We start from the raw sequence: 23,198 nt of genomic DNA, 5'->3' as shown, positions 1-23,198 counted from the left end.
CTGTCCTTATTCAAAAGATTTCTCTCAGTTGCTACAGGCCAGTGGTAAAGTAGATATAAAAGCATAGCAAAAATCACCATATCAAGAAAACCTGTCAACAGAAAAGACAGCAGAAAGCTACAGGAAAGGTTTCATGCTTATTCATGCCAGTTACAGTAGAATGGTTTTCCCCCTAATATTTGTATTATATTTATTCCAGCTTATGAAACTGGAAAATAAAGTTTCACCATCTGTGAAATCAACACAAACACCAAGGACTCTTTAATCTTTCCCAAGCTGAAACCAAGTTCAGCTGTAGCTAGGTTAAAGCAGCGGCAGTTTGGTTCATCGAGGATGCCTGTTCACGTGGCACAACACTCGGACAAACGTGTGTCCCCGAGCTGAATCACGTTATCATTTCTTATTCCCCATGGGAGAAAAAACAACGCTTGAGAGAAGTGGGAAAAGGAGTTGGGATAAGCATTTAATCACAAAAATAAAACTCAAAATTCAAACAGACACCTCAAATTAAGAAAAAAATCATTTATAAACATGTCCTTTTGGAACATAGAGCAGTGCGGCTCTCCTCTGAGCCCGTAAGTCAACTTCCTCATTTGTTCCTTGCACTTTGTCTGAAACAGCAGGTGCAGCCAGGTGGGCTACTGGTACGAGTCCGTGATAAAGTCCCGTTTATCTTTGCAAACACTAATATTCATCAATTCCTGCTGCAGATAAAACAATAAATGTTTGCTTCCACAGATGGAGGGAGCATTATTTAAAGCATGATACTATTCTAGTAAATCCGAGACAGATGGGCCAGGATTCAAGGACAACTGAAGTTGCTGTGTTTATGACAAGGGAATTAGAGTGACAGAAAGCCTCTTGCTGGGAAATGCAGGATCTGGTAGATTTGCATTTGATTCATAAAGAAGGCGAACGCTCTACAAATAGACTACTGAAGGTCAGTGAGCCAGAACAGTCTGGAGGTAGTGGGTCAATCCTAAAAGAGGACACACAGATTTCCAGGTAATCGTTCTACAACACAACCTGCGCAGTCTGGCAGGTCACTGCAAGCAAGCCTGAAAAGTTTTTGACCAATCTTATTTATCGATCAGTGTCTAGGAACAACGGATGTTGGGGGGAAGGTGGAAAGTAGGCAAGAAAATATCCCAATCTCTCAGATCACAAGCGTAAGAAAGAGACCAAAAACATATTCAAAGTTAAATTTGGGGAATATTTTTCTTTAGCATATTAATAGTGACACAGTGTTCGTGACCCATCTATATCAAGCAGGCACAGAGCAATTAAAACTTTTCCATCTCATCTAATCAGAACTGTGTTCAAATGAAGAGAGGATTAAAACGTGCTGTATCTCTCTGTCTCTAACCTGGCCTCACGTCACCATAGATGACAATTATTTTTTTTTAGCCAGCAAAGAAAGAGTCAAAGGTGTTAACAGAAAAGTGGACCTGGTAGCCTATGACCAAGGAAGCAAAATTTATCCACTTCAGCAAATGTTGACAGAGCCATTACTCAGACCAGGCTTCAGATAAGTCACTACTGAAGTCTTGAGCCCCAACAGTGACCCGCAGGGGTCCCTGCTCTTGGTGTCAGCTAAGACCACGGCTGATAATCCACTGGGATGGGAGGGGAAAAAAAAAAAAGAAAGTAAAGAAAAAAAAGGCAACCTTGCATACACTAGTACTAGAGAAAGTAGATGCACACAGGCTATATTAAGAAGATGTTATAAAACTGGCATTTTTCTAATGAGCCTGTGTATTTTAATGATGCTATCTGAAAGAAGGATCAGATTAACAAGACTGCAGGGCAAAAATGAAGACAGCAATCATACATATATTAACTAAGGTAGCTGCCAAAACTTACTTAAAATGTTTAAGTGAACAAGTAAAACTATGGTAAAATGTAACCCAAGTAACCAAGTTTACTGAACACATTCTGTATGATTTCAGGCATGGCAGCAGATGCTGTGCATCTTCTTTATATCACACTGTCAGTCTGCTCTCTAATTATGTATTTTTAAAAACAGACACTGGCGATCAGATGCTTACAAAACTTCTAACAGGGCACTTTATTTTCCCACTTAAGAAAAAGCTTTGAGCACAATAACAAAGTAATTCCTTCACACTCTGCCTATTTCTCACTTAAGCATCACCCTGCGAACTTCAGCCTGGTGATAATAATAGCATTAGTGCTACTAAAGGCTTGCAGTTTGCAAGGGGAAAGACAAACTTTTTTTTTTTTCTCCTGTATGTGGATGTATTTGGAGTAAATGGGGAAAAAGCTGAGATATTACAAGTTGAAACTGTGAGCACAGAAAAAGCATGGAACAAATACGTGTGGCATAGCTTAAAATAAGCAAAACCCATTGCTTCTGGGTGGTCATTTTCAAATCCAAGCAGCTTTTGTCTTCCTTGGCCACCGGTCCTTCTCCACATCAGAAAAAAAAAAAAAAGGCCATCTCATTCCAACAGGAAATGAAGGTCAAAACCACCAAAAGCAACAACTTAATATTTAAGCAGGAGCAGGGAGGTAATCATCCCCCTGTATTCGGCACTGGTGAGGCCGCACCTTGAGTATTGTGTTCAGTTTTGGGCCCCTCACTACAAAAAAGACATTGAAGCCCTGGAACGTGTCCAGAGAAGGGCAACAAAGCTGGTGAGGGGTCTGGAGCACAAGTCTTATGAGGAGCGGCTGAGAGAGTTGGGATTGTTTAGTCTGAAGAAGAGGAGGCTCAGGGGAGACCTCATTGCACTCTATAGCTTCCTGAAGGCAGGTTGTGATGAACAGGGGTTTGGCCTCTTCTTCCAGGCAACCAGCAGGACCCGAGGAAATGGCCACAAGTTGTACCAGAGGAGGTTTAGATTGGACTTGAGGAAAAACTTTTTCTCTCAAAGAGTGGTCAGGCACTGGAACGGCCTGCCCAGGGAGGTGGTGGAGTCTCCGTCCCTGGCAGTGTTCAAGAGGCGGCTTGATGAGAAGCTACAGGATATGGTTTAGTAGCTGTGGCAGCAATGGTAGTGGGAAGACGGTTGGACTAGATGATCTTATAGGTCCCATCCAACCATGTGATTCTATGATTCTAAGATGGGGGGGGGGGGAACAACCAACAATTATTATCAGTATTGCAGAAAGCAATTTTTTAAAGCACATTGTTTGACTTCACACAACAGCCACTGAGGCACGTAACACCATCCAGAGGGACAGGGTCAATGGGCAGTGGCTCCTTCCCAAACCAATCCTTAGGAAACAGGGAAAGTTTCAAAGGCTATACTATTTGTATGCATTTATGCCTTCACTGACTGTATATGACAAAATTACAACTGACATAAAATGGAAAAACAATGATCACTCAAGTTTAGCAAAACAATATTCTAAACTTGCTTTCGTCACATCTTCTGACTTAACGGTTGGCGCGACATGCCAGAAGTAAGGGAGCTTCTTCATGTAATTATCATAGCTTTATCTTTGCCTTCCTCATAAACACTTTTAACACAAACATAACATTGCTTAAAATGCAAGCGCAAGAAACACCTCATCTTTACAGCAAAACCTGTTTCTTCTGGTCTTATCAGTAGTTTCATTAGAGGTGTTTTTAATGCCTATCATTCACCTTCACTGCTTGTATCCATCTTGATGTTGAAAGGCTTAAATTGTGTACCAGGTCACGGGCTCAAGGGTTGCTATTTTCTTCCTACTTTTTTCAAAAGTTTCTTAGAACTTAGAAGCAGTTTCTTCCTGCAGCAATGAACCTGTTCCTCTTTACATCAGACTGGAATTCCAAAGCCTTGTTTACTTCCTCATTTGCACACAATCCTCCCCCCTCCACTTCTAAAATAGTGCAGTTCTGGGAATATGCAATTTCTTAACAAGCTGCCACTGAAAAGCCTGAAGGTAGCAGTATTACTGTCACTCACCAGCAACCATGTAGAAGCTTCAAAAAAAAGGAAAAAAAAACCACAATCAAAGCTTATCTAGATTTTGCTGTCTATCCTCAGCGCTAATAGATGTAATCACCACAAAAACATCATACATTTTATCCATGCTTTATTCCTATCACAAAGGTTTTGATAGGAGATTTTGACAATTATTAAATTATTCTTCTGCAGTTTCCTTAGGTCAGTAAACTTAGCTACTGCACTTAATGCATCTTATTTTAAAAAAGGTGTGCCCCTCCCAAGCCGAAACAGGGGGCAAGGGCCAAACGAAGGACGGGAGGCGGGGAGGGGGGGAAATCAAGGGTAGAAAAGAGATTGGAAAAATCACTTTTACATACTAGAATTCATGATTAAGCTAATATTATGTTGGAAGATTTCTATTGTATTTCAAATGCTCATCTAGCCTTCCCACACACGGCTTTCTAGATCTCTAACCAGAGTGCCTCATCTCTTCTACTTGCTGACAACTCGCACGGTACAGTGCGAGACACAAGAAAGACACTCGAGGCAAGACGGCAAACATTCAAAGCTACTGATGGGAAAGAAATTCAGGAAGCAGGAGTGCTGAAAGAGATGAGGTAATCATGGACAACGTACCGAACATGAGATTGTTTTGGAAAACTGAGCCAGTAACTAAGACAGGTTTTGGATGCAAATGCAGGATCTCAGTGGATGTACGTTATGACCACGCCTAGATCAGTACGGTATTTTGGGGGCATTTCTAGAGAAACAGAATACTGCGCTACAAGACTAAACCTAAGCAGCATGACAACGTGAAACTTCATCAGCTTCTAAGCAGCTAGACGTAGTTTTGCCTCCTCAGCAGATCCCTAATCCCCACCGATTTCTGAGCTTTAACACTGTCCTACCCCTACTTTCTAGATTCCTCCAACCTTTCAGTTACAGCAGTCAGCAAAACAGGAGGCTTTACTTATTATATACCAAACAAAACCCTACACAGTGCAAGCCTTGTTTTTCAGTGTTGGATGCTGGCTACAGCAAGTTATTTTTCAGACACTTGAAAGACTTAAAGAGAATGAGATGTGATTTTTTTTTTTTTGCGTTTACTATCAAATAAAATTAGAAATAAAAAAAAGAAGTCTTAATATTCCCCAAGTATTTAATGGAAACATCCTGAATATTAGCATAAACGCACCGAGAGAAACTGCTGAAGCAGCATAACCTGGAAGATTAAATTAAACTGGAAATACCTTTAAGCGTTCTTGTAAACAGATCATGCATGGATAATGGACATAAAGGCTGCTATGAAAGACCAGATAACTTACTGAAATATTCAGCTGCTGAAGATATGAGGGAAGGAAAGGATATTATTAAAACATTTATTATGGTAATACATAGAAATTAATTTGAAAAAATCAGCCCCCACTACAGAAGCCTTATAATGAGCTTATAGCCTAAACACTGATGCTTTGTCAGATTAAGCATGCTTTGCTTCTTTTGTCTTTTATGATGTGATGTAGCTACATGCTATTTTTTTTTCTTTAAAAGACATCTTCAATATTCTATTACAAGGGAAATGGGGCTAAGAGGCAGAAGTGTCAGCCTTTGAAAGGCAACAGGATTTAAAAATGAACTGAGGGGGAAAAAATGTCCAGTTATCTAATACTAGACCCTTCCTTTTTTTTTATTTTTCCTCCAATAAAGTTAATGTCATTTTACAGTTCCGAACTTGCTAGCATTGGGTTACAGAGATAACAGGATTTACATGATCATGACAATTTTTAAAATACCCCATCACTATTACTAAATTTTACTTGTCCTGCAGACAAGTCAAAGCAATTTTCTACTTGTCAAAGATGATAAATCAGTTGTCTGGTGACACTGACAGGTGGATTTGTCAAATCTCCCTTGAAGTACGTCTTCGGTCTCTGCTTTCAGGCTGCCTGTGAACTCCCGAGACTGGAGTAACACAATAGAATAAGGCAGGGATTAGGGAGAGTTTAGATTTTTAAGGACCATTTCCCCAGCTTTCTTGATATTTTTCTTTCTGCTTTATGATTAAAGTAGGTGTACAGCATCCAACTGCTAGGTTTTATTCTAGCACTTCAACCACAGAATTCTAGTTAAAAGCAGAACAGCTAAAAAAAACAAAACCACACACTGCCTTTAAAATTTTGTTCTTTTGCTTATAAATACCAACTTGTGTTTTCTTCAAGACAGAGGTGCACCTTATGGAAGATGAAATTAAACCCCATTTCTTCTACCCACTCTGTTCGCCACTACAAGCTACTCAAAAGAAACAGCTGGTATTTGAAGTGAGTGGAAAAAAGTGATGGCAAACATGTGAATGGAAGTGCGTATCTTGTGCTTAGCAGCCAGAAAAACATCCATTTACTTACAATAAAGGTGGAAGACCAGACAAAGGCAAACAGCAGCTCACATTTAACCAGCAGATACGAAAAGATGAGAAGCCTTAAAACAAAGCCCAGCGGCAGTGCTTCAAATTGAATCCTCCTCCTGAGCAATTTAGCCCATTGGCGAGGCCTCTCCAAGCACCACCTCCTCCTCCAGACCTTTCACATGGACTTTGGAGTAACAAGGTGGATCCTGCAGTTGAGTTTGGCCTCCGAGGCTTGCTCCACTCCATCTCTAAGACACTGCAGGTACTGCAGTCCCTGGGACTGCACATAATACTACTGCATCTGGCATATACTCTGATTTCTATAAAGCTCAAAGAACTAGGAGAAACATGAGAGACTTCACAACAAACAAAAGGTAACTCCCTACCCACGAGCCTGTTCTTCATTGGAAAACCTGAAAAGCGAAAGGTTTTGCACTTTATTTTCTCTCCCTCAACAGGGAATGTCAGAGCGTTTGCAGGTTTGAGATGGAGGATTAGCACTGGTTTTGCTGTCTCCTAAAATAAGACTTGTACCATTCCTCCAGATTTCCACATTGAATCTTCAAGCTAGAAACACAGCATAAGGACACTTTTACATCATTTGGCCAGCAAGGTATTTCATAGTTACTTTGAAGCTGTTTGAGAGCATGTCCTTCCTCCTGCATATTACGCTCAACATACACAAAGTGGGGAAAAAGGCACAAACCCTTCTGGCTGCTGACACAGCCCGAACAAATCACCCAGCAGCGGCAGGCAATTCACTGTATCCCCACTTATCCGGGAGGCTGAGTCAGAGATGCCTTTCCCCGCTGTAAGCAGGCAGGGTGGAAGCGATGAGAATCTGGTTTAGAAGCGACGAGACCAACTAAGACATTTGGTATTAGTGTAACACGGACACAATTCTAATTCTAATAAAGTCATTTATTGGAGCTGCTACATGCAGCTGTTCTTCCCCAGTCTTGCCACCCACACCGTACTGCAAGCAGCAAGACTTAAACTAAAGGGTAAGGCAAAGAAACTAACTGGGAAAATGAAATAAATCATTTGGAAAACAGCTGGATGGTAAAAATGGTCAGCCCTTAGGCTGGAGAGCTACTCTAGATCCTGCTGTTTTACATTACCATTAACTTGAATCCAATTGCCATCTGGGTAAGCAAGCTACACTTTAAAAAGACACACATGTAAATTAATCTGCAGTTATTTCCAAAGATAAGCGGTCCCTGGAATAATACTCTTGCCAGAGAATCCAGAGCAGAATCACTCCAAGTCTTTAGAGGCAAAAAGTCTTCAAGTTTCAAAGTTGCTTCTAATTCAGTCTGCGTTTGTACTATCAAGGAGGGGGAAGAAGAATTATACTACCCACCCTCTCCTGCTCTGTTGTCAAAGGAAAATTGAGTAAAGCATACAGCCAGCCAGTATCTCTTTCAGTCCTACACCAAAGGCATTCAGATTGCAATACGGGCTTGAAGAATACAAAAGGGGAAAAAATGCAGAGCAATAATACCCACGATGGCTCGTCAGAATATTAAGGAGACTGCAGATGTCAGAGCTCTGGAATCAGATGCTGATAATTCATCAGAGCTCCTGCTCAGCTTCCAAGCAACAAAATGCATCTGCACGTGTTGGGGAATAGATTTGCATTCATTGTTTCCTATCTGCTGATAAAGGGTAAGATTTAAAAAAACAAACAAACAAACAAACAGTATAAAACTTCGTAGCTTTCCCTCGTGGGTGCCAGTGTTTCACCTGCCTCGCTGGATATTTCAACCAGAGAAAGAGAACAGCCTAAAAGAACTGCAAACCACTAAAAATCTTTCACATGCCTTGCCTCTGGACTAGAACAGCCTTTGTACTCAGCTTGCTTCCAACAAAAACAGCACCACCCCCCTTTCACTCAATACCCTGCTGGCAAAAAATGTGGAGAAATAGCTGGTGTATCCAGCAATCTACTGGGTAACACAGCTTGCCACCACACTGCAGCTGGCATTCACAACGTTTGCTGTATTCTTCATTTTCTCACCAATCACACGCAGTCCATTTAACCTCAGAGCCCTGGTAGCGCTCAGTCCAAAGCCCCAGGCTTGCCTTTTGAGGAAGGCAGCTCAAATAAAGCTACTTTTAGCAACATTTTTAGCCCCTCAGACTCTTCCAGTGCTCTTTATACATCCGTACCTCCACCTCATGTTTACACCAGCACACATGCGCACGTCCAGCTAGACATGATACAAGGAAGGGAGTGAGGATTATTATTTTTAACAGTGGGTTGCAAGAACTTTCTCCTCAAATGCCTTGCTACCTGTACCAGTGGCGAACATCTCTTGCTAGTTTAAGTTCTTCATTCATCTTCTGCTAAAGGTTTTCCTAACAGGGTCAGAGGCACTGCACATCCAGCACCAGTGGAGTGAAGACAAGTTCACCTCCAGATCCTAATGGGAGCTGGACATCACCTTGGTTGAAATTCCTTTGACTTTTACACACATAAATATGCTATTTCCCTCGTGGTTTTCTTTGCTGTTCCAAGCAAAAACTGCACAGTTACAATTAACAGCACACTCATGTTATAACAGAAACACACACACAAAAAACCCGATCTGGCTACTCTTTGCTGGAAACCAAAAAACCATCCAGGTTCCAGGAAAAGGACTGGTGTGGATTTTTTCTTTAGGGTAACCAGTGTTTATACCAACGTGACATCTGAGTGAAACGGGGTGGGGAGGTGAGGCAGAAAGCAGCAAGTCTTAAGAGATTATGATTACAAATGCCAAGCTATGTCCACTTTGTGAAATTACAGGAGTGAATTATTCTTTTCCAATGCTTTGTAATACCTCAAGGTATTAATCCCTCCATAAGAGTTAGCTAACTGCTATGCATCTGCTGAAAACTGCACATCTGCAGCACATTAATTGGTTTTTAAGTGTCTCCACAAATAAGCAAGCACATACCTCAGGTCCCAGATAGAAAGCAAAAGCACCACTAATTGAAGAGAGATACAGCTAAGCCTTGAACTGAATCACCACTAGTGGAAATTACAGAAAAAAAAACCCACAAGAAGCAATGAAAAGGAAGAACAGCCCAGAATGAATAAGAGGAGTAAGAACTGGGATGTTCCTTCCCCCAGCTGTGCAAGTGCTTAAGTAATAAGCACATGACATACTGCTGGCCTCTTGCAAGGACAAGAGGCAAACACAATGCCCTTCGAGTCACAGGGCTAACCCAGTCAGTCATGAGTAAAGCGAGCTCCAAGAAAATACAGGCATTTCCTTCCCCAATTCTCCAAACACCCACCTCCAGGGTCTCCAAATGATTAGTGACAGAGCTTAGTAAGGAAAGTACCTAAGAGTCAGCCACATCATCTACCCTGGGTGTAAGTGGAAGGCCACCCAATCAGTCATGTCCAAGTTTCCATCTACCAGTGTTAAAAACCGGCTAGTGAACTTCCAACATTTCTCAGGGAAGGCACTTCCTTTTGGAAGAGAATAAAAAAAGCAGCCTTAAAGCAGTGAACACAAAGTAGGTCACCAAGAAGCCACATCAATAAAGTCTGGAAACAACACAGGGAGGGATACCATGTCAGCTACAGAATTGAGTGGTTATTATAAATGGACATCAAAAGTACAGCTAGAACTTTTTGACTGGTAAGCCATTTCACAGATTAAATACAAGTCCACAGTAAGTGACACACTATTGCTTTTCCTTTGTAAGTCTCCTGCAAAGCTACTATAGTTTTAAACATAACTGCATGCTTTTCAGACCAAACTCACCATACCCCTTCTAAACTCCATCAACAACAGCAATCTCGACAGCAACGATTTCTGTTATTGGATATCAACCCCCCAACATCTCTCTCTCACCACAGTTTTAATTTAAGATTCATCCCAAAGTTATCTTAGAGGCACCTAGGTACAGACTGATCTGCAAACAGATGTGGTGGTTATGTTCTACACCTGGATGGGGACGTCAGCCAAAAGACCGCATGCCCTGGACAGCAGATACCTCAGCTCGTCCTGCAGAGCCAGTGAGCCTGCTATCCAAGGTCATCAGCCCGAACGCACGGAAAACTAGGGTCCATCAGTCCACTCTCACCTTTTTTCCTAAATTTTTAGGGAAACGTCAAAGCTAATGTAACCCACAATCATAGCAAGTAGTTTCTTAGCAAGGAAGAAGTAGGTCAGTTTAATTATTGGAACCTGTTTAGAGGAACATCTGCCTACTCATATGGGAAACCACCTTCACTCTCATTAGAGCCCCTGCTTGGTCCTGGACTACTCTAGCTTCAAAGTCATGCTGAGAAGAGAGTCAGACAATTGCAAGGAAAACAAACAGTTACCATCTTTTGATAGTAACAACTACTGCACTTCAAATTCTTCATATAGACAGGGCTTATAATATATTTTTTAAAAAGCTTTTAAATCAGAATATAGTACTAAGGTGATAATCTCCTTCTAGTTACTTATGGATAATTCACAGCTGCTTACTGGCTCATGTATGTAAAAATTATACATGACTGGCTGCCTCCTCCTTCCGAGCATCAGGGTAAAGGTGCTGAGAGAGCTATTAAACCCAAATTACCCAAAACGTACAACTTGAGATCAATGAATCCAGGATCCAGATAACTGAGACACCAGGCTTCAGGTGAATGCTGCTCTTACACTAAACATATGTTTACCATTGATAGCCACGCTGCATTTTCAGACAGTTTTCTATTTTCACTCTTTTGTATTTTTTAACACAGAGAAAGCAATGTGTTCTGACAAAGAAACAGCAGAAAGCAAGTTCTGCCAGGGTAGGGAAGATTCATGCCTTTTCATGCCACTTAGCTGTTTAACTATTATTACTGCATTCCTCTAAAATATTTTTCCCTCCAAAGTTTCAGACATATTTTCATTTTTACAGCATGCAAACTCCCCTTCTCCAGCACTGGGCTGAAATAAAAAAAAATATTTGTTTCTTTCTTATCATCCCCTCTCCTACACATTCATCATCATCAATTTTGGCAAACAGACGCTGTTTAGTTCACATTCCTGACTACCCTATTAGTAAGTAAAAAAAAAAAAAAAAAGAAATTAGAGCGGAAAATGCTTAACTTCCGCCTATAAAGCTTGTCTAGGCTGACAAAAAAAAAGAGGCTTTCTTCCTTAATTTGATTTAATGGTTTTAATGACTTAATGGTTATAAATTGAGAAATTAGCAACCACTGGGATCAACATGAGGACAGTTGAGTTTGAAATGGCCTTGGTTCACACTGCTCTGTCACTACTTACAGATCTTGACGTGAACAATCACGGGGGCTTCTTTAAGCAGAGAAGTCACCAGCCTAGGGCATGTGAAAGAAAACTGACATAAATATTTAGGGCAAGACCATAAAACTTTTTGCTACCTTCCTACATGGGTTATAAAACTCATTATCTCCAAGGAGTTTAGGCTACTTGAAAACTTCAGTGAGCAAAGCCTTAGCTAATGGAAGGAGTTAAGGAAGAAGCCCATGAAATCCATTCAATGGGATAATCAGTCACCCCACACCCCACTGATATCCTATGCAAGTGCTACCAGAAAGCAAGAGAGAAAGAGACCCCATAATCCTATGTCATCTAGAAGATAAATCCTCTTAAAACAGGTTTAAAAGGATGTTGATTTTTTAAATTATTATGTTTTTTTATAACACTATATTCTTTTGCCTTCGCTTTTGTTGTGGTTTTGTTTAGTAGGGGGGGCCTAAGGTGGCAGCTTCTGTAGGAAACTGCTAGAAGTCGCTCCCCTTTGTTCAGGGGACTTGGCCAGGCCTAGGGCGGACCCACTGCTGGCCAAGGCCGAGCCGATTGGTAGCAGAATGTCTCGTGATGACGCCTCTGCGATAACGTATTTAAGAATGGGAAAACAGAAAAAAAAAAGAGAGAGAAGAGAAGATGTGACGGAGCTGAGCGGGGGCAGAGGCGCAGAGGGGGAGGCGCAGGCCTCATGGGCCTTGCAGGCCTCACCCTCTGGCCTCTCGCCAGGCAGCCGACTGGGCCCGACTCGGTCCAGCCCGGCTGCAAGAAGTGGAGAGGAGATGAGAAGTGAATAAGATGTAAAAAAGATCCTGAGAGACACCTACCAGCCTGTTGTGAGGAACGGCTGCAGACACCAAGGTCAGTTCAGAAGGAGGGGGAGGAGTAATGCGGCTCCTGGCCAAGATTCCCCTGCAGCCTGTGGTGACGACCATGGTGGAGCAGGTTGTCCCCCTGCAGCCCATGGAGGTCCACGGAGGAGCAGAGATCCACTTGGAGCCCGTGAAGGACCCCATACCGGGGGAGGTGGATGCCTGAAGGCAGCTGTGGCCCATGGAGGGCCCGCTGGGGCAGCTGTTCTGGAGAGACTGCACCCGTGGAAGACATGACCCACGCCGGAGCAGTTCCACAAAGGACTGTGGCCCGTGGGAGGAACCCCACAATGGAGCAGGGGAGGAATGTGAGGAGTTCTTCCCCCGACCATGAAGCAGCAGCGTAAAACAACGTATGATGAACTGACTGCAACCCCCATTCCCTCTTCCCCCCTGTGCCGCTCGGGGGTGGGAAGGTAGTAGAGATAATGTTAAGCTTGGGAAGAGGGAGGGGTGGATGGAGGTTATCTTGTTCCCTGTCTCATTACCCTGCTGTTTGTAGTAATAAATGAATAGTTTTCCCCAAGTCGAGTCTGTTTTGCCCGTGACGGTAACTTTAAGGATTTCTCCCTGTCCTTATCTCAAACCTCGAGCCGTTTTTCCTTATATTTTCTCTCCCAGTTCTCTCGGAGTGTGGGGGGAGTGAGAGAGAGACTGCGTAGTCTGGTCCGATCGGGGCTGAACTACGACAGCTTTCTATTTCTGTTTTGGTGACACCACTCCATTTTTCCTGATTTCTTATTTTCCAAGAGACCTATCAACCACCATCCCAAGCAAAAAGATGGAAAATAATTACAGAAATGTACCTCAAAATAGCAAATGCTCAGTATTATTTGATGAGGAAGTCTAATGATTTCCTAGCAAGTGTGAGCACATCGCACTTTTGGTGCACATTGTATGTGTACCAGGACACTCAAGCAAGCTAGGAAACCCAGCAAAGGCAGCAGCTTGGCTGAGGTATAACCTCATAGCGTAAATAAACACCTTTTCAGGAAACTTTTTGTCTCCTCTTCTTTCATAGTGTCTGCACTACATTGTACTCCTGCACATCAAGATAAAATACCTAACTAATACGGAAAACTACTATGGATCAGGCAACTGTTGGCAAAGCCAACAGAACATAAAAGTATTACCCAGTGGCACAGGGTCTCAAATGCCATGGAAATTATGTTAGAGCTTATGGTGGGTTTAATTATTGCTCTATGGTTTTCTAGTCTCAATCTGTGATTATTCTCCTCCCACAGTCTACAGTGAAGAGTTACCTACTTGGAAATAATGATTTAGTCAAATATCAGGCCCTGTCCACAAATTAAGAGAAGTTAATCGGTGCCAGCTATCCAAACTCCTTCATACCAGCAGTCCAGCCTGCTATCGCTGTAAGGAAACAAGTTTATTCCATTTTGAAGGTCAACAAAACTTCAAGCAGACAAAACCACCTGAGTGAGTTTCCCCTCTGAGAGCATCTTGCCCTGCTAACCTATAGATCTGACAGCTAATAGGGTATTTGAGAGGATTATTAATAGTCACAAGAGGATCCAAGTAAAGTAGCAGACTTAAGGGTATCCCAAACGCAAAGCAGTGCAACTCAAAGTATGCAAGCAAAGCACTGTAGAGGTCTCATGAGATCTGACTTCTGTTGCCCAGTCTCTTATATGTCCTTGGGTGAGTTATCTGACCTACTTGTGCCTCATTTCTTCACCTTCCCAGCTCACAGCAGCACTGTCAAATAAAATTTTTTAATGCTTTGGATGCACTTACATAGCAAGGCAATGAATGGTCCAAGTAAGGGAAACTGATCCCTCTTTTACCCCAAGGAGCAGCACGGGAATTGCTAATAAAGTGGTCACTGTTTGCCATGATAAAATGGTGCACAAAACTGAAGCAAAGTGATCAGTTAATTCCTTAAAGAGATTCAAAGACTGGATTCGGCCCTCCCAGCCACTGCTACTTTCCACACATTTTCCTCAAACCTGAAATCCCTCATACTACACATTGTGCTGACTAGTGCAGCATCTGTACCCTATCTTGTTGAGTCGAGTATCAGTGCACTAAAGAGTCAGCTAAACGAGGGTGTGAATTACCTCCCTTATCTCAAGCCAATCCACTGACTCAAGTAATGAGAAACTGAAGAAAGCAAGCAGGTTTTTAACTCTATCTGCCGTATAAGTACCAACCATGGGGAAAAAAAATCCCTCCAGAAGCATCAATCCCATCTGTATTTCCTCCAAACACTCACTGGCAGAAGAAGACGTGTTTCCTAAGAGGAAAAATGCAGTTACATTACGCTGTTATATGCCCTGTACTCACTTTAAGTTCTTCTGTGAAGGATATCCCAAAAAATGGTTACAAAATAAATTCCTAGGCTTTCCAACTTATTTAACCTAAATATAAACACTGCTGTTCTAGAGTCAGGGAACATCAGTCCTCTCACAAGAGAGCTTGAAGCTGCTAAGGGTGCAAGTTGGCTCGCTGCCACCCCTGCCACCTACTAAGAGCATTTCCTCCCTTTCCTTCTCACTTCCACCCCACTAAATACCTTGCTACTGATAAAATGACAAAGCTAGAGGTGCTGCAGGCAGGAAACACTAACCACTTCTCATCTGGTGAGATAATGCTCCCTCCGGTGCTGGCCAACCCAAGAGTGCTCTGCTGGCTACCAGACCTAAGCAAAACCGTCGCCAGCAGGAGAGGCAGGGCAGCACAGCTCCAGACCCACATTCCTTGAGCATTAAGCTTTGTCTAAAATACTGCTAAATTGTCTTTCATGCCTTCATGCCAAAAAACTCCTAAAAACAGTCCTGACAAAACCTCTTGTCCCAAAGCTCTGAATCTTAATGATGGCCATCCAACATTTGTCATATGTGGATAAAGTCCACGCAAAACGTTGCTTCCTAATTAGCTTCTTATCAGAAACTTCACTTTGAAATCCAAGTTATCATCCTCTTTTCAATATCCTGCCTCCCAGTACCTTGCTTAAATTCCCTGAGTGTGGAAGCTCTCTCAAAATTAATGCTGCAGTATCTACAGTCTATCCGAAATAATTTTCTATGTTTTTTTTTCATGCCATCCAGACTGGGAACGGGACTGAAGTGAAGAGGTTCTGATGAATCCTTTGGACTTCTAGATGAAAGCTTAACATTGGGAGGGGTTAATTCTAAGAGACAGGCGACCACTTTTAGTCACAGGTTCCTAAACACTTCTCTTTCTCTCGCCACAGTATTGATTTCCATTTCCACACCTCCTTGGAAGCGAGGACTGAATACACACAATCCCTTCCCATCTCATTACACTCTACCGTGTAATCCTCCATCCACTTACAAATACATGTGTCATTTTTCATCTTTGCTGTTTCCTTTCTTCTCCGGTCCAGGCTACAAATTCCAAAAGGCAAGCAAAGTAGCCTCAGTCTGTAAAACACCAACGGCAGCACTATGTAAATAAAATGAATTATCTTGACACAGAAGAAAACTGGGCATTTTCAATTAAACCACTAATGTCCAAGAATGCAGACACAGCACTCCAGGAAAGGAAGAGGTGCCTACAAGTTTTAATCAAGCCAGAAACTAACAGAGAAGCATATGCATTCTTATGCAAATCTACACCAGACGCGTTGCACATCTGCTGAAATGGGTGTCGTTTTCCCACAGTTTGCAGAATTAATGTGTTTAACTAAGTGCCTGCCAGTGCTTGCAGTACAAGAGCTATTTTTTAAATGGAGTATTCCCAGCTATTAAAAAAAAAATTCCCTTTAGATAATAAGGATCTAAATCCAGGACTTGGTTTCACATTTACTAAGTGCAAAGACCCCTTCACCTCCAAGAGCTCATTACTCGCATTACTCCAACTTGCTTTATAATTAAAAATAATCCCAATTCTTGGAGAAGAGCCCTTCTACAGTTTTGTGACCTTCTGAAACCCCATTAAAGAGAATTAACAAATGCTATTCCCTCCTGATCACTTTTATAGAGGCTTTCTGAGATGCGGGAGTGTCAAACCAAAATGCAGTAATTTTTCCTTTCACTTGGTTACCTTCCTTGCAGAAACAAATTGTATTTCCATGATTACTATGTGCCTTCACAGAGGATTTTGAAAGAATTCACATGAGAGCTTAACTCTGTGACCTTGGGACTAAGAAGGCGTATATGCCAGAAAGTGCTGAAATCTCAGCTATTTTTTATAAAAACCTACAAATATCAGTTGAAAGGAACCCATGATCTCATAACAAGTCAATGGGTCACAGTTATGCTCCTCTTATCTTCCCTTTTTTCCCTATTGTTTAAAAATAGGAAATGGCACCACATGAAAATGTTTGGCCAGAAATAAATTGTGTGACAGAAATACAGGAGTCAGGAAACTAGTGTTTTAAAATAATGTCATCCTCATTTTACCCAACACACTCTAGTATTGTTGATGCCTCCAGATATTTAAGTGACTTAATAAATTAGTAACCGAGGCAACACTCACAACAACACAGCCAGCTGAAAGAGCCCAGCTAAAAACTCCTAAAAAGAAAAAATCCATTTATGTATAAATTAACATCAGCATTCCTTTAAAAGAGGATGGACAAACAGTTTTAACGTCAAAGGGCTTGTGCTGCAATAAAGTTTGGGAGTAAAGCAAGCAAGAAGAAAACAGGCTATATCAAGCCCTCAGCTGCGCTCCAAATCACCACTGCAAATACACAAGAAAGCGAGCAGAGATTCAATAGCTGTGGTAGCACAGAGGACCCATAATTCACCCCCTCCTGCTTGTACGAATTCCCTGCAGTCAAAAAGAGCTATCAGAGCAGCGGTCATACAGCAAGTATGAGGAGATTACCTGCTCTAAGAGCATTTCAGTCGCATCTTTTGATACTCCCCGCTGTTGGCTGGCAAGGAAAAGCAAGATCTCTGCCCACAGCACACTTGCCCATCTTCAATTTGTAGCAAATGCAGTTACTTAAAACCTTGGTTTTGATTAAACTCTATCTTTTACAATGGGGCACCAACTAGAAATCATTGTTATGGATCATCTTAACAAAATGAAAAAACGCTTTATAGCTTTGTTATTTCATGTTTGTACCTAATATGCTGCAGCGGTACCTGAAGGCCACGATAAGGTCAGATATCACTACAGTAGGCATTGTCAAAATACACAGGAAATGACATTTCCTGGCCCAACAAGGTTTATCTTCTTTCGCACCAACTTTCTAAGCTAGTTAAAAATAAGCCTATTGATCAGAAGGGGAAGAAATGCTCACAAACCCTGACCTTCTCTACTTGCCGACACAAGACTGCCTCCAGACGCACTGTGCAGCTCTTCAGCTCCCTTCCAGCTTCCCAAGGGTCTCATCCGTACCTCTAGCTTATCTCACGTTAAGTCCTTCGTAGCAGCAAACGATCTCCTGCAAGGAATGGCAGCTCCGTACACGCTCCTAAACGCAGTGGTATACAAAACCCAGCCCAGCTACGCTATCTGCACATCTCAAGAAGCAGAAGAAAACCCTTTACAGCTGTAATAGTCACGTCTAAACCATCAGATTGCCTTGTCGCTATGATTTGTTAAGTGTTTTTGTTTGTTTGTTTTCAGATTAAATACACCGTTCCTACCTATCCCTTGTTTCACAGCCTCCAGATTACATTTTAATTGAGCTTCTGGAGATAAGTGATAAGGTTCAGAAGTGGAGAGGATGCTATCCCCCAGCTTGTTTCGCGCAGCTTCAGGCACCCTTCAGCAGCTCCTGCACCACCGCAATGAAGATGCCGCCACCTGGTGGGATCTCCACCGGCTTGGGTGGAGGTCGAGGGGACAGGCTGGACCCCGGGGAGGGGAGACTGATCCCCGGGGAGGGTGGTGGCTCACACTCACCATTCTTGCATGGATACCTTGGAAAAAGCTGGTTGACACAATGAGCAGGGCTGGAAGGAGAGGATTTGCTGACAATGACAAGATGCTATTCGTTACCAAAGCCTGTTGGTGCTCATCCAAAGAGAGGTGGTTTGGAAAGGGATAATTTTTGCATTTTTAGGTACAATTGCAAGCGGAGAACAACAAAACAAACAAAAAAAGGCAGATATCAACAGAATTGGAGTGATGGATATAACAGAGTTAAGCAAGGTAGACAAAGGATTGCTGGAATGGGTAACTCCCAGCAATTGGGCTTTTGGACTGAACTTCACATGATTAGGAGATGCTTCTGTTCAGTGCTCAAGCCACAGATATTTTTAATCTCCACATGACAATACGTGCATTACTGTGGCTTCACTCCTGAGAACAAGTCTAATATTTTCTGAGGGCCAATACTTAAAAGCCTGGAACTCAAGTTTGAGGCAGCCAAGAGACGTTTTTGTCTGGTTGCATGAGGTCTAGGGCTCTTTCTGGAGTCAGAGCCAGCAAAGCTCTGACTCCATGAAATATCCAAATACTCATCAAAAAGAATGGAGCCCTTCAAGCCTGTGTTTGAAGATCCTTCTCTTTCTGACAGGAGAAATAACGTGAGGAGGCTTATTCTGTCAGTGAGGAATGTCTCCAGACTGCTCATGGGACTAAAGGACAAGGTGACGAAAATGTCCACATCCAATCTACACTCAAGTTTGCACAACTACCACCGTCTTTTAGCACCACTGCTAAAAGAGAAAGACATTTCCTAGTCCAGATAAGGCCCCAGAGCAGAAATGTCCATTCGTGGGATGAACATTCAAGAAAGAACAGCCTCTTCCCGATGCTATTTTTGACATATTTCAGCAACTCCTATTTTGAAATTATTATTTTACTGTATGAGCATTTGCAGTGAGCTTAGAGCAGGCACACTAGAAAAGAATTTGACAATCACCATTACAGAAGTTTACAACCTGTTTGGACAGACTGTTAAATCAGACAAAATCCGATTCTGCCCCCATCACATGCAACATTTAGCACCAATGCTGCGATGCTAGCTCTATAACTCATCACTACAAAATCCATGGGTGTTCAGACAGCCACACCATGCAATACAATCGCTCTGTTTTCACAGTTAGCACTGAGAATGCTGTAAATTCAGTTATTCCTCTGCTGCTAGCCCCAAAATCTGTTTCAAAGAGCAGAGAAAAAGACCTTGAAACACTGGTGGATGCTTTCAAAAGTCAGTTACCCCTTTTACAGAGCAAAAAAGTCACAGCATTAATCCAAGCAAGACAATCTCTTCCTTCTTACCCATTACACACATGAAAGAAAGCCATCATCCAGAACACATGTTGATACATATTTTACAGAAACATTAGTTGTGTGTCAAAACTAGTTGTTGGAAACATCATCTAACACCACTCAAATGATCTGTGTTTCACGAGCAATTAAACCTATCACTCCAACAAGCAAACTTGCTGTTCCCATTCACTATTCAAACATCAGGTTAGGGGAGACTGCTTACGTTACAAACTCTGTCCTTTGGTAAGGAAATTCTGTTTCCATTGTTTGATAACGTCCTTGTCACTTCATTTAACCAGAAGCTGCCGAACCTCCCGAGCACAGAACGAAAAAGCTACACTGTAGCTACTGCAGGAAATGCAAAAATAGCCAGACTGTGATTTAGGTCTCGTAGTGAAGTCAGACAAGACCTCAGCGTCACACTGAAATCACATCCCAGACATTGTAAAGTCCTACTGTATTCACATCACTGTCGTGCTGCTGACAAGCCACAGAGACCAGTAATGATGGTACTTTACTACTAAATTCTCTTCTCTTGGGCTTACAGGCGAGGTTTTACAGGCTCTGCAACTGGAGGAACTCCTCTCATGCCAGTAATTACCTTCTTGGCCAGAGACGAAGTGGATGGCACACCACTGCAGAACAGAGATGCACAGTCGTTTTTAAGCAGTTAATGAACCCCTTTTGCTTAAAATAAGCGTTTCCACTACTTGATCCACTTTTCAGACAGAAACCTTTCATTTGGCACAACTCCCCAACACAGCAGTCCGCGTTCCTAAAGATACGTGGTAAAGAACTGCTATGACATCAAAAGCTGCATTTCCTGCCATGCTAGAAAACGCTTCTCCACTTTTCATATGCTAGATATTCCTTCCCTCCCCCAGCCACTCACGGTGAAATAATTAGTGTTAGTGTTCTCATTGTTATCAGACAATACAGACAATAAGGCTAAGCTTTCTGCTCCTGTTTTCTTTGCCATGCTGCCATGGTTCCTCAAACAACTGTGCAAGGCTTTACTTTTAATCCTATAAATAACACTTGTCACTCATAGGTTTGTAACCCATATTTAGTTGTGCACAAACATGGCACAGTTTCAGCTTGATTCATTGTCCGCAAACTTCTCCAGATGTGTTCAAGCAAGCAAAAAAGGCTAATAAGCAGGAGGAAATAAACAAATACTAGCTAATCCGACTGCAATTTCATAGGGAAGGAGAGAAGACACTACCACATCAGATTCTTTATGAGGGAGAGAGATAATGAGTTGTTTTTAAACACAGACTAGGAATAATTATTTATTGTCCTTGGGCTACGAGATGTATTTTTGCATGCTTGAAGTGTATGCTGATTTTTATAGCCTGTGAGCTAGCTCCTCTGTCACAGGGAATTTTTTCCCATTTATCTACATGTCAGTGTCAGACTACAAACACATCACAACATATGATGTGACTTTATCAACAAGCAATGTTTTTCGTTGTGGCTAATTTTGAAACCGCATTCCTGCTTCCACTCATATAAGACAACCTTGGGTAACAATCAGATAGGCTGGTGCCAGACATCCTCTTCTTAAGTACATTCTCATTTTACCTTTGGAAAGTACTCTAAACAAACAAACAATTCGAAGGCAATCCGTTTTCTTTGGAGCTCCCTTTGACAACAGCAGAGAGGTATCTTTTTTTAGAAGGCTGCATTTTATAGTCTCAGCATTAGGCTGAGGGTAACAAAAGAAAGCCACGCAAGAAGCAGCAAGCTAGACAGAGTGGAAACTACTAAAAATCCCAAACTTCTATTACAATTAATTGTGCTAAGTATAACTTTGCTCATTGATGCACCAGACAGAAAGCAGACAGACAACCTCGTCCCACTGCACCAGCTTTTCAAGCTTTCAAAATAAACACAAAGGTCTTTGAACACACTGTGCTCTCCAGAAGACCTGCAGCCTGATCTTCCTCATTAGATATGTGCAAAGGCAAACGCTGGTGGTACTCACAATAATTAACTGCCATCAGCCAAGAAATCCATCAGAGTTCTTGTAGATAACTTATTTATGTCATCTTTGTGTTTCAGGAATAATGCAACCGGTAACAGATCAATGACACAGGTAACAGAGAGCGTCTGCTTCTAGTTTTACAGGCCAGGGAAAACCTGGAGAGTCTCTCTGGGATTTAGAGCAAGGGAGGAAGACGACAGGGATAGCCACCAGCACGACAGGATGTGATGCTAAAAAGTACCAATAAAATAAAGTGTTTTTACAGGTTCTCCACAATATTAAGCAATGGTAACACAGTAACTGCACGTCCAAACACCACAACTGCTGCCTTTTCAAGGATGGACCGTCAAATTTGTTACAGGAGGGAAAACAAGATACCTTCTGCAGTGATCTTCACTCTGAAACACCGGAGTAATTATCGTGAGATTACCAAGACAAACAGGAGGGAAGCACAAGGCAAAGATAAAACAGAATTTCCACTATTGAGGTGCTGCTGGAGAGATTAAGCCCGAGTGCCTTTCAGTCGGGAGCCTAAACAAACCAGAGGCCCGCTCACATAAATCAAGCTCATTTTAAAAGGTTACATACCAGGGAGAGTTGTGAGAAAGAAGGGGAAAACAACACAGGGTGCTGTGCGCTGCCCAGACCCCTCAAGATTTTAACATCCTTTTCGTAAATAATAAAGGTCTCAGTTTCACACACACCGGTCAGCCCGGGGCGACGGGACCCACCGCGCCAGTACCCCCCAGGCCTCCGGTACCCCACGAATCCCAACGAGCGCCGGCGCAGCACCCCGTACTTGGCTCCCGGCCACACAAAAGGTCTGGGTGCGGATCCTCCGCCACACACACCCCCACACACACACACACACCCTGCATCCCAGCCCGGGGGGGATGGAGGGCGGGGGGGGGGGCACCGGCGCGAAAGCGGCCGCCGGGACGCGGGGGTGCGGCTCAACCCGCCGGGAAAAGCGGGGGGGGGGGGGGGGGGCGGGGATGAAGGAAACTCGGGGAATTGGAAGCTTCGGCAGCAAGGGGCGGGGGGGGGGGGGAAGGGAGAAAGAAAAAGTTAAGGGCGGGAAGTTCTCCGTCGCTCCCCGCTTCCAACCTGCCGCCGCAGCCGGTACCGGGCCCCGGCGCCCCCTCACCGTAGACGCGGACCCAGCCCTGCTGCTGGCAGACCGACTCCAGCAGGACGCGGTCCAGCGCGCCGCCCGCCGCCTCCAGCTCCTCCGAGCTCAGCTCCGGCTCCGCGAACACCGCCTCCGCCGCCCAGGCCGCCGGCTCGCCCGCCGCGGCGGGGGGCGCCTCCATGCTGAGGGGTGGCGGAGGTGGGGGGGGGGGGGGGGGGACGAGGCGTCGCCGCCCGCCCGCCCTGCGCCCCGGCCGCGCCTCGCCTCGCTTCGCCTCAGTGCGCGCCGCGGCGCGGCTCCATCCCTCCCCTCCCTTCCCCGCCCCTCGGCCGCTGCGTCAGCGCGGGAGGAGGCGGCGGCGGCCGCTGCCCGCCCGCTCCAGCGCCCGGCGACGGCGGCGGCGGCCCCGCCGCGCCCTCAGCGCCGGCGGCATCGCCGGACGGACAGGCGCGAGCAGTGGCGGGCCGAGCGCCCGCGCGGACGGG

The 23,198-nt window shown here is 43.5% G+C and overlaps 1 protein-coding gene across 4 annotated transcripts in view; it reads right to left on the bottom strand.

The window, feature by feature from the left end:
- RASAL2 (RAS protein activator like 2) overlaps positions 1-22,924 on the bottom strand; it is a 187,311-nt gene extending 164,387 nt beyond the window's left edge. For 2 of the 4 annotated variants that reach the window (XM_086754063.1, XM_086754065.1), the window contains exon 1: positions 22,729-22,924. In XM_086754063.1, coding sequence (XP_086610189.1) covers positions 22,729-22,894 — 166 coding nt within the window. In that variant the 5' untranslated portion in view covers positions 22,895-22,924. The remainder of the gene's footprint in view (positions 1-22,728) is intronic. The other 2 variants (XM_086754066.1, XM_086754067.1) reach the window with 2 other exon arrangements.
- Between the last annotated feature and the right edge of the window lie 274 nt (positions 22,925-23,198).

The sequence above is a fragment of the Chlamydotis macqueenii genome, chromosome 8 (assembly GCF_036417535.1).
Source record: "Chlamydotis macqueenii isolate bChlMac1 chromosome 8, bChlMac1.mat, whole genome shotgun sequence".
In the NCBI taxonomy this organism is placed as follows: Eukaryota; Metazoa; Chordata; class Aves; order Otidiformes; family Otididae; genus Chlamydotis; species Chlamydotis macqueenii.
Note: the sequence above shows the minus strand (reverse complement) of the source record. Positions and strands in the feature narration are given on the sequence as shown.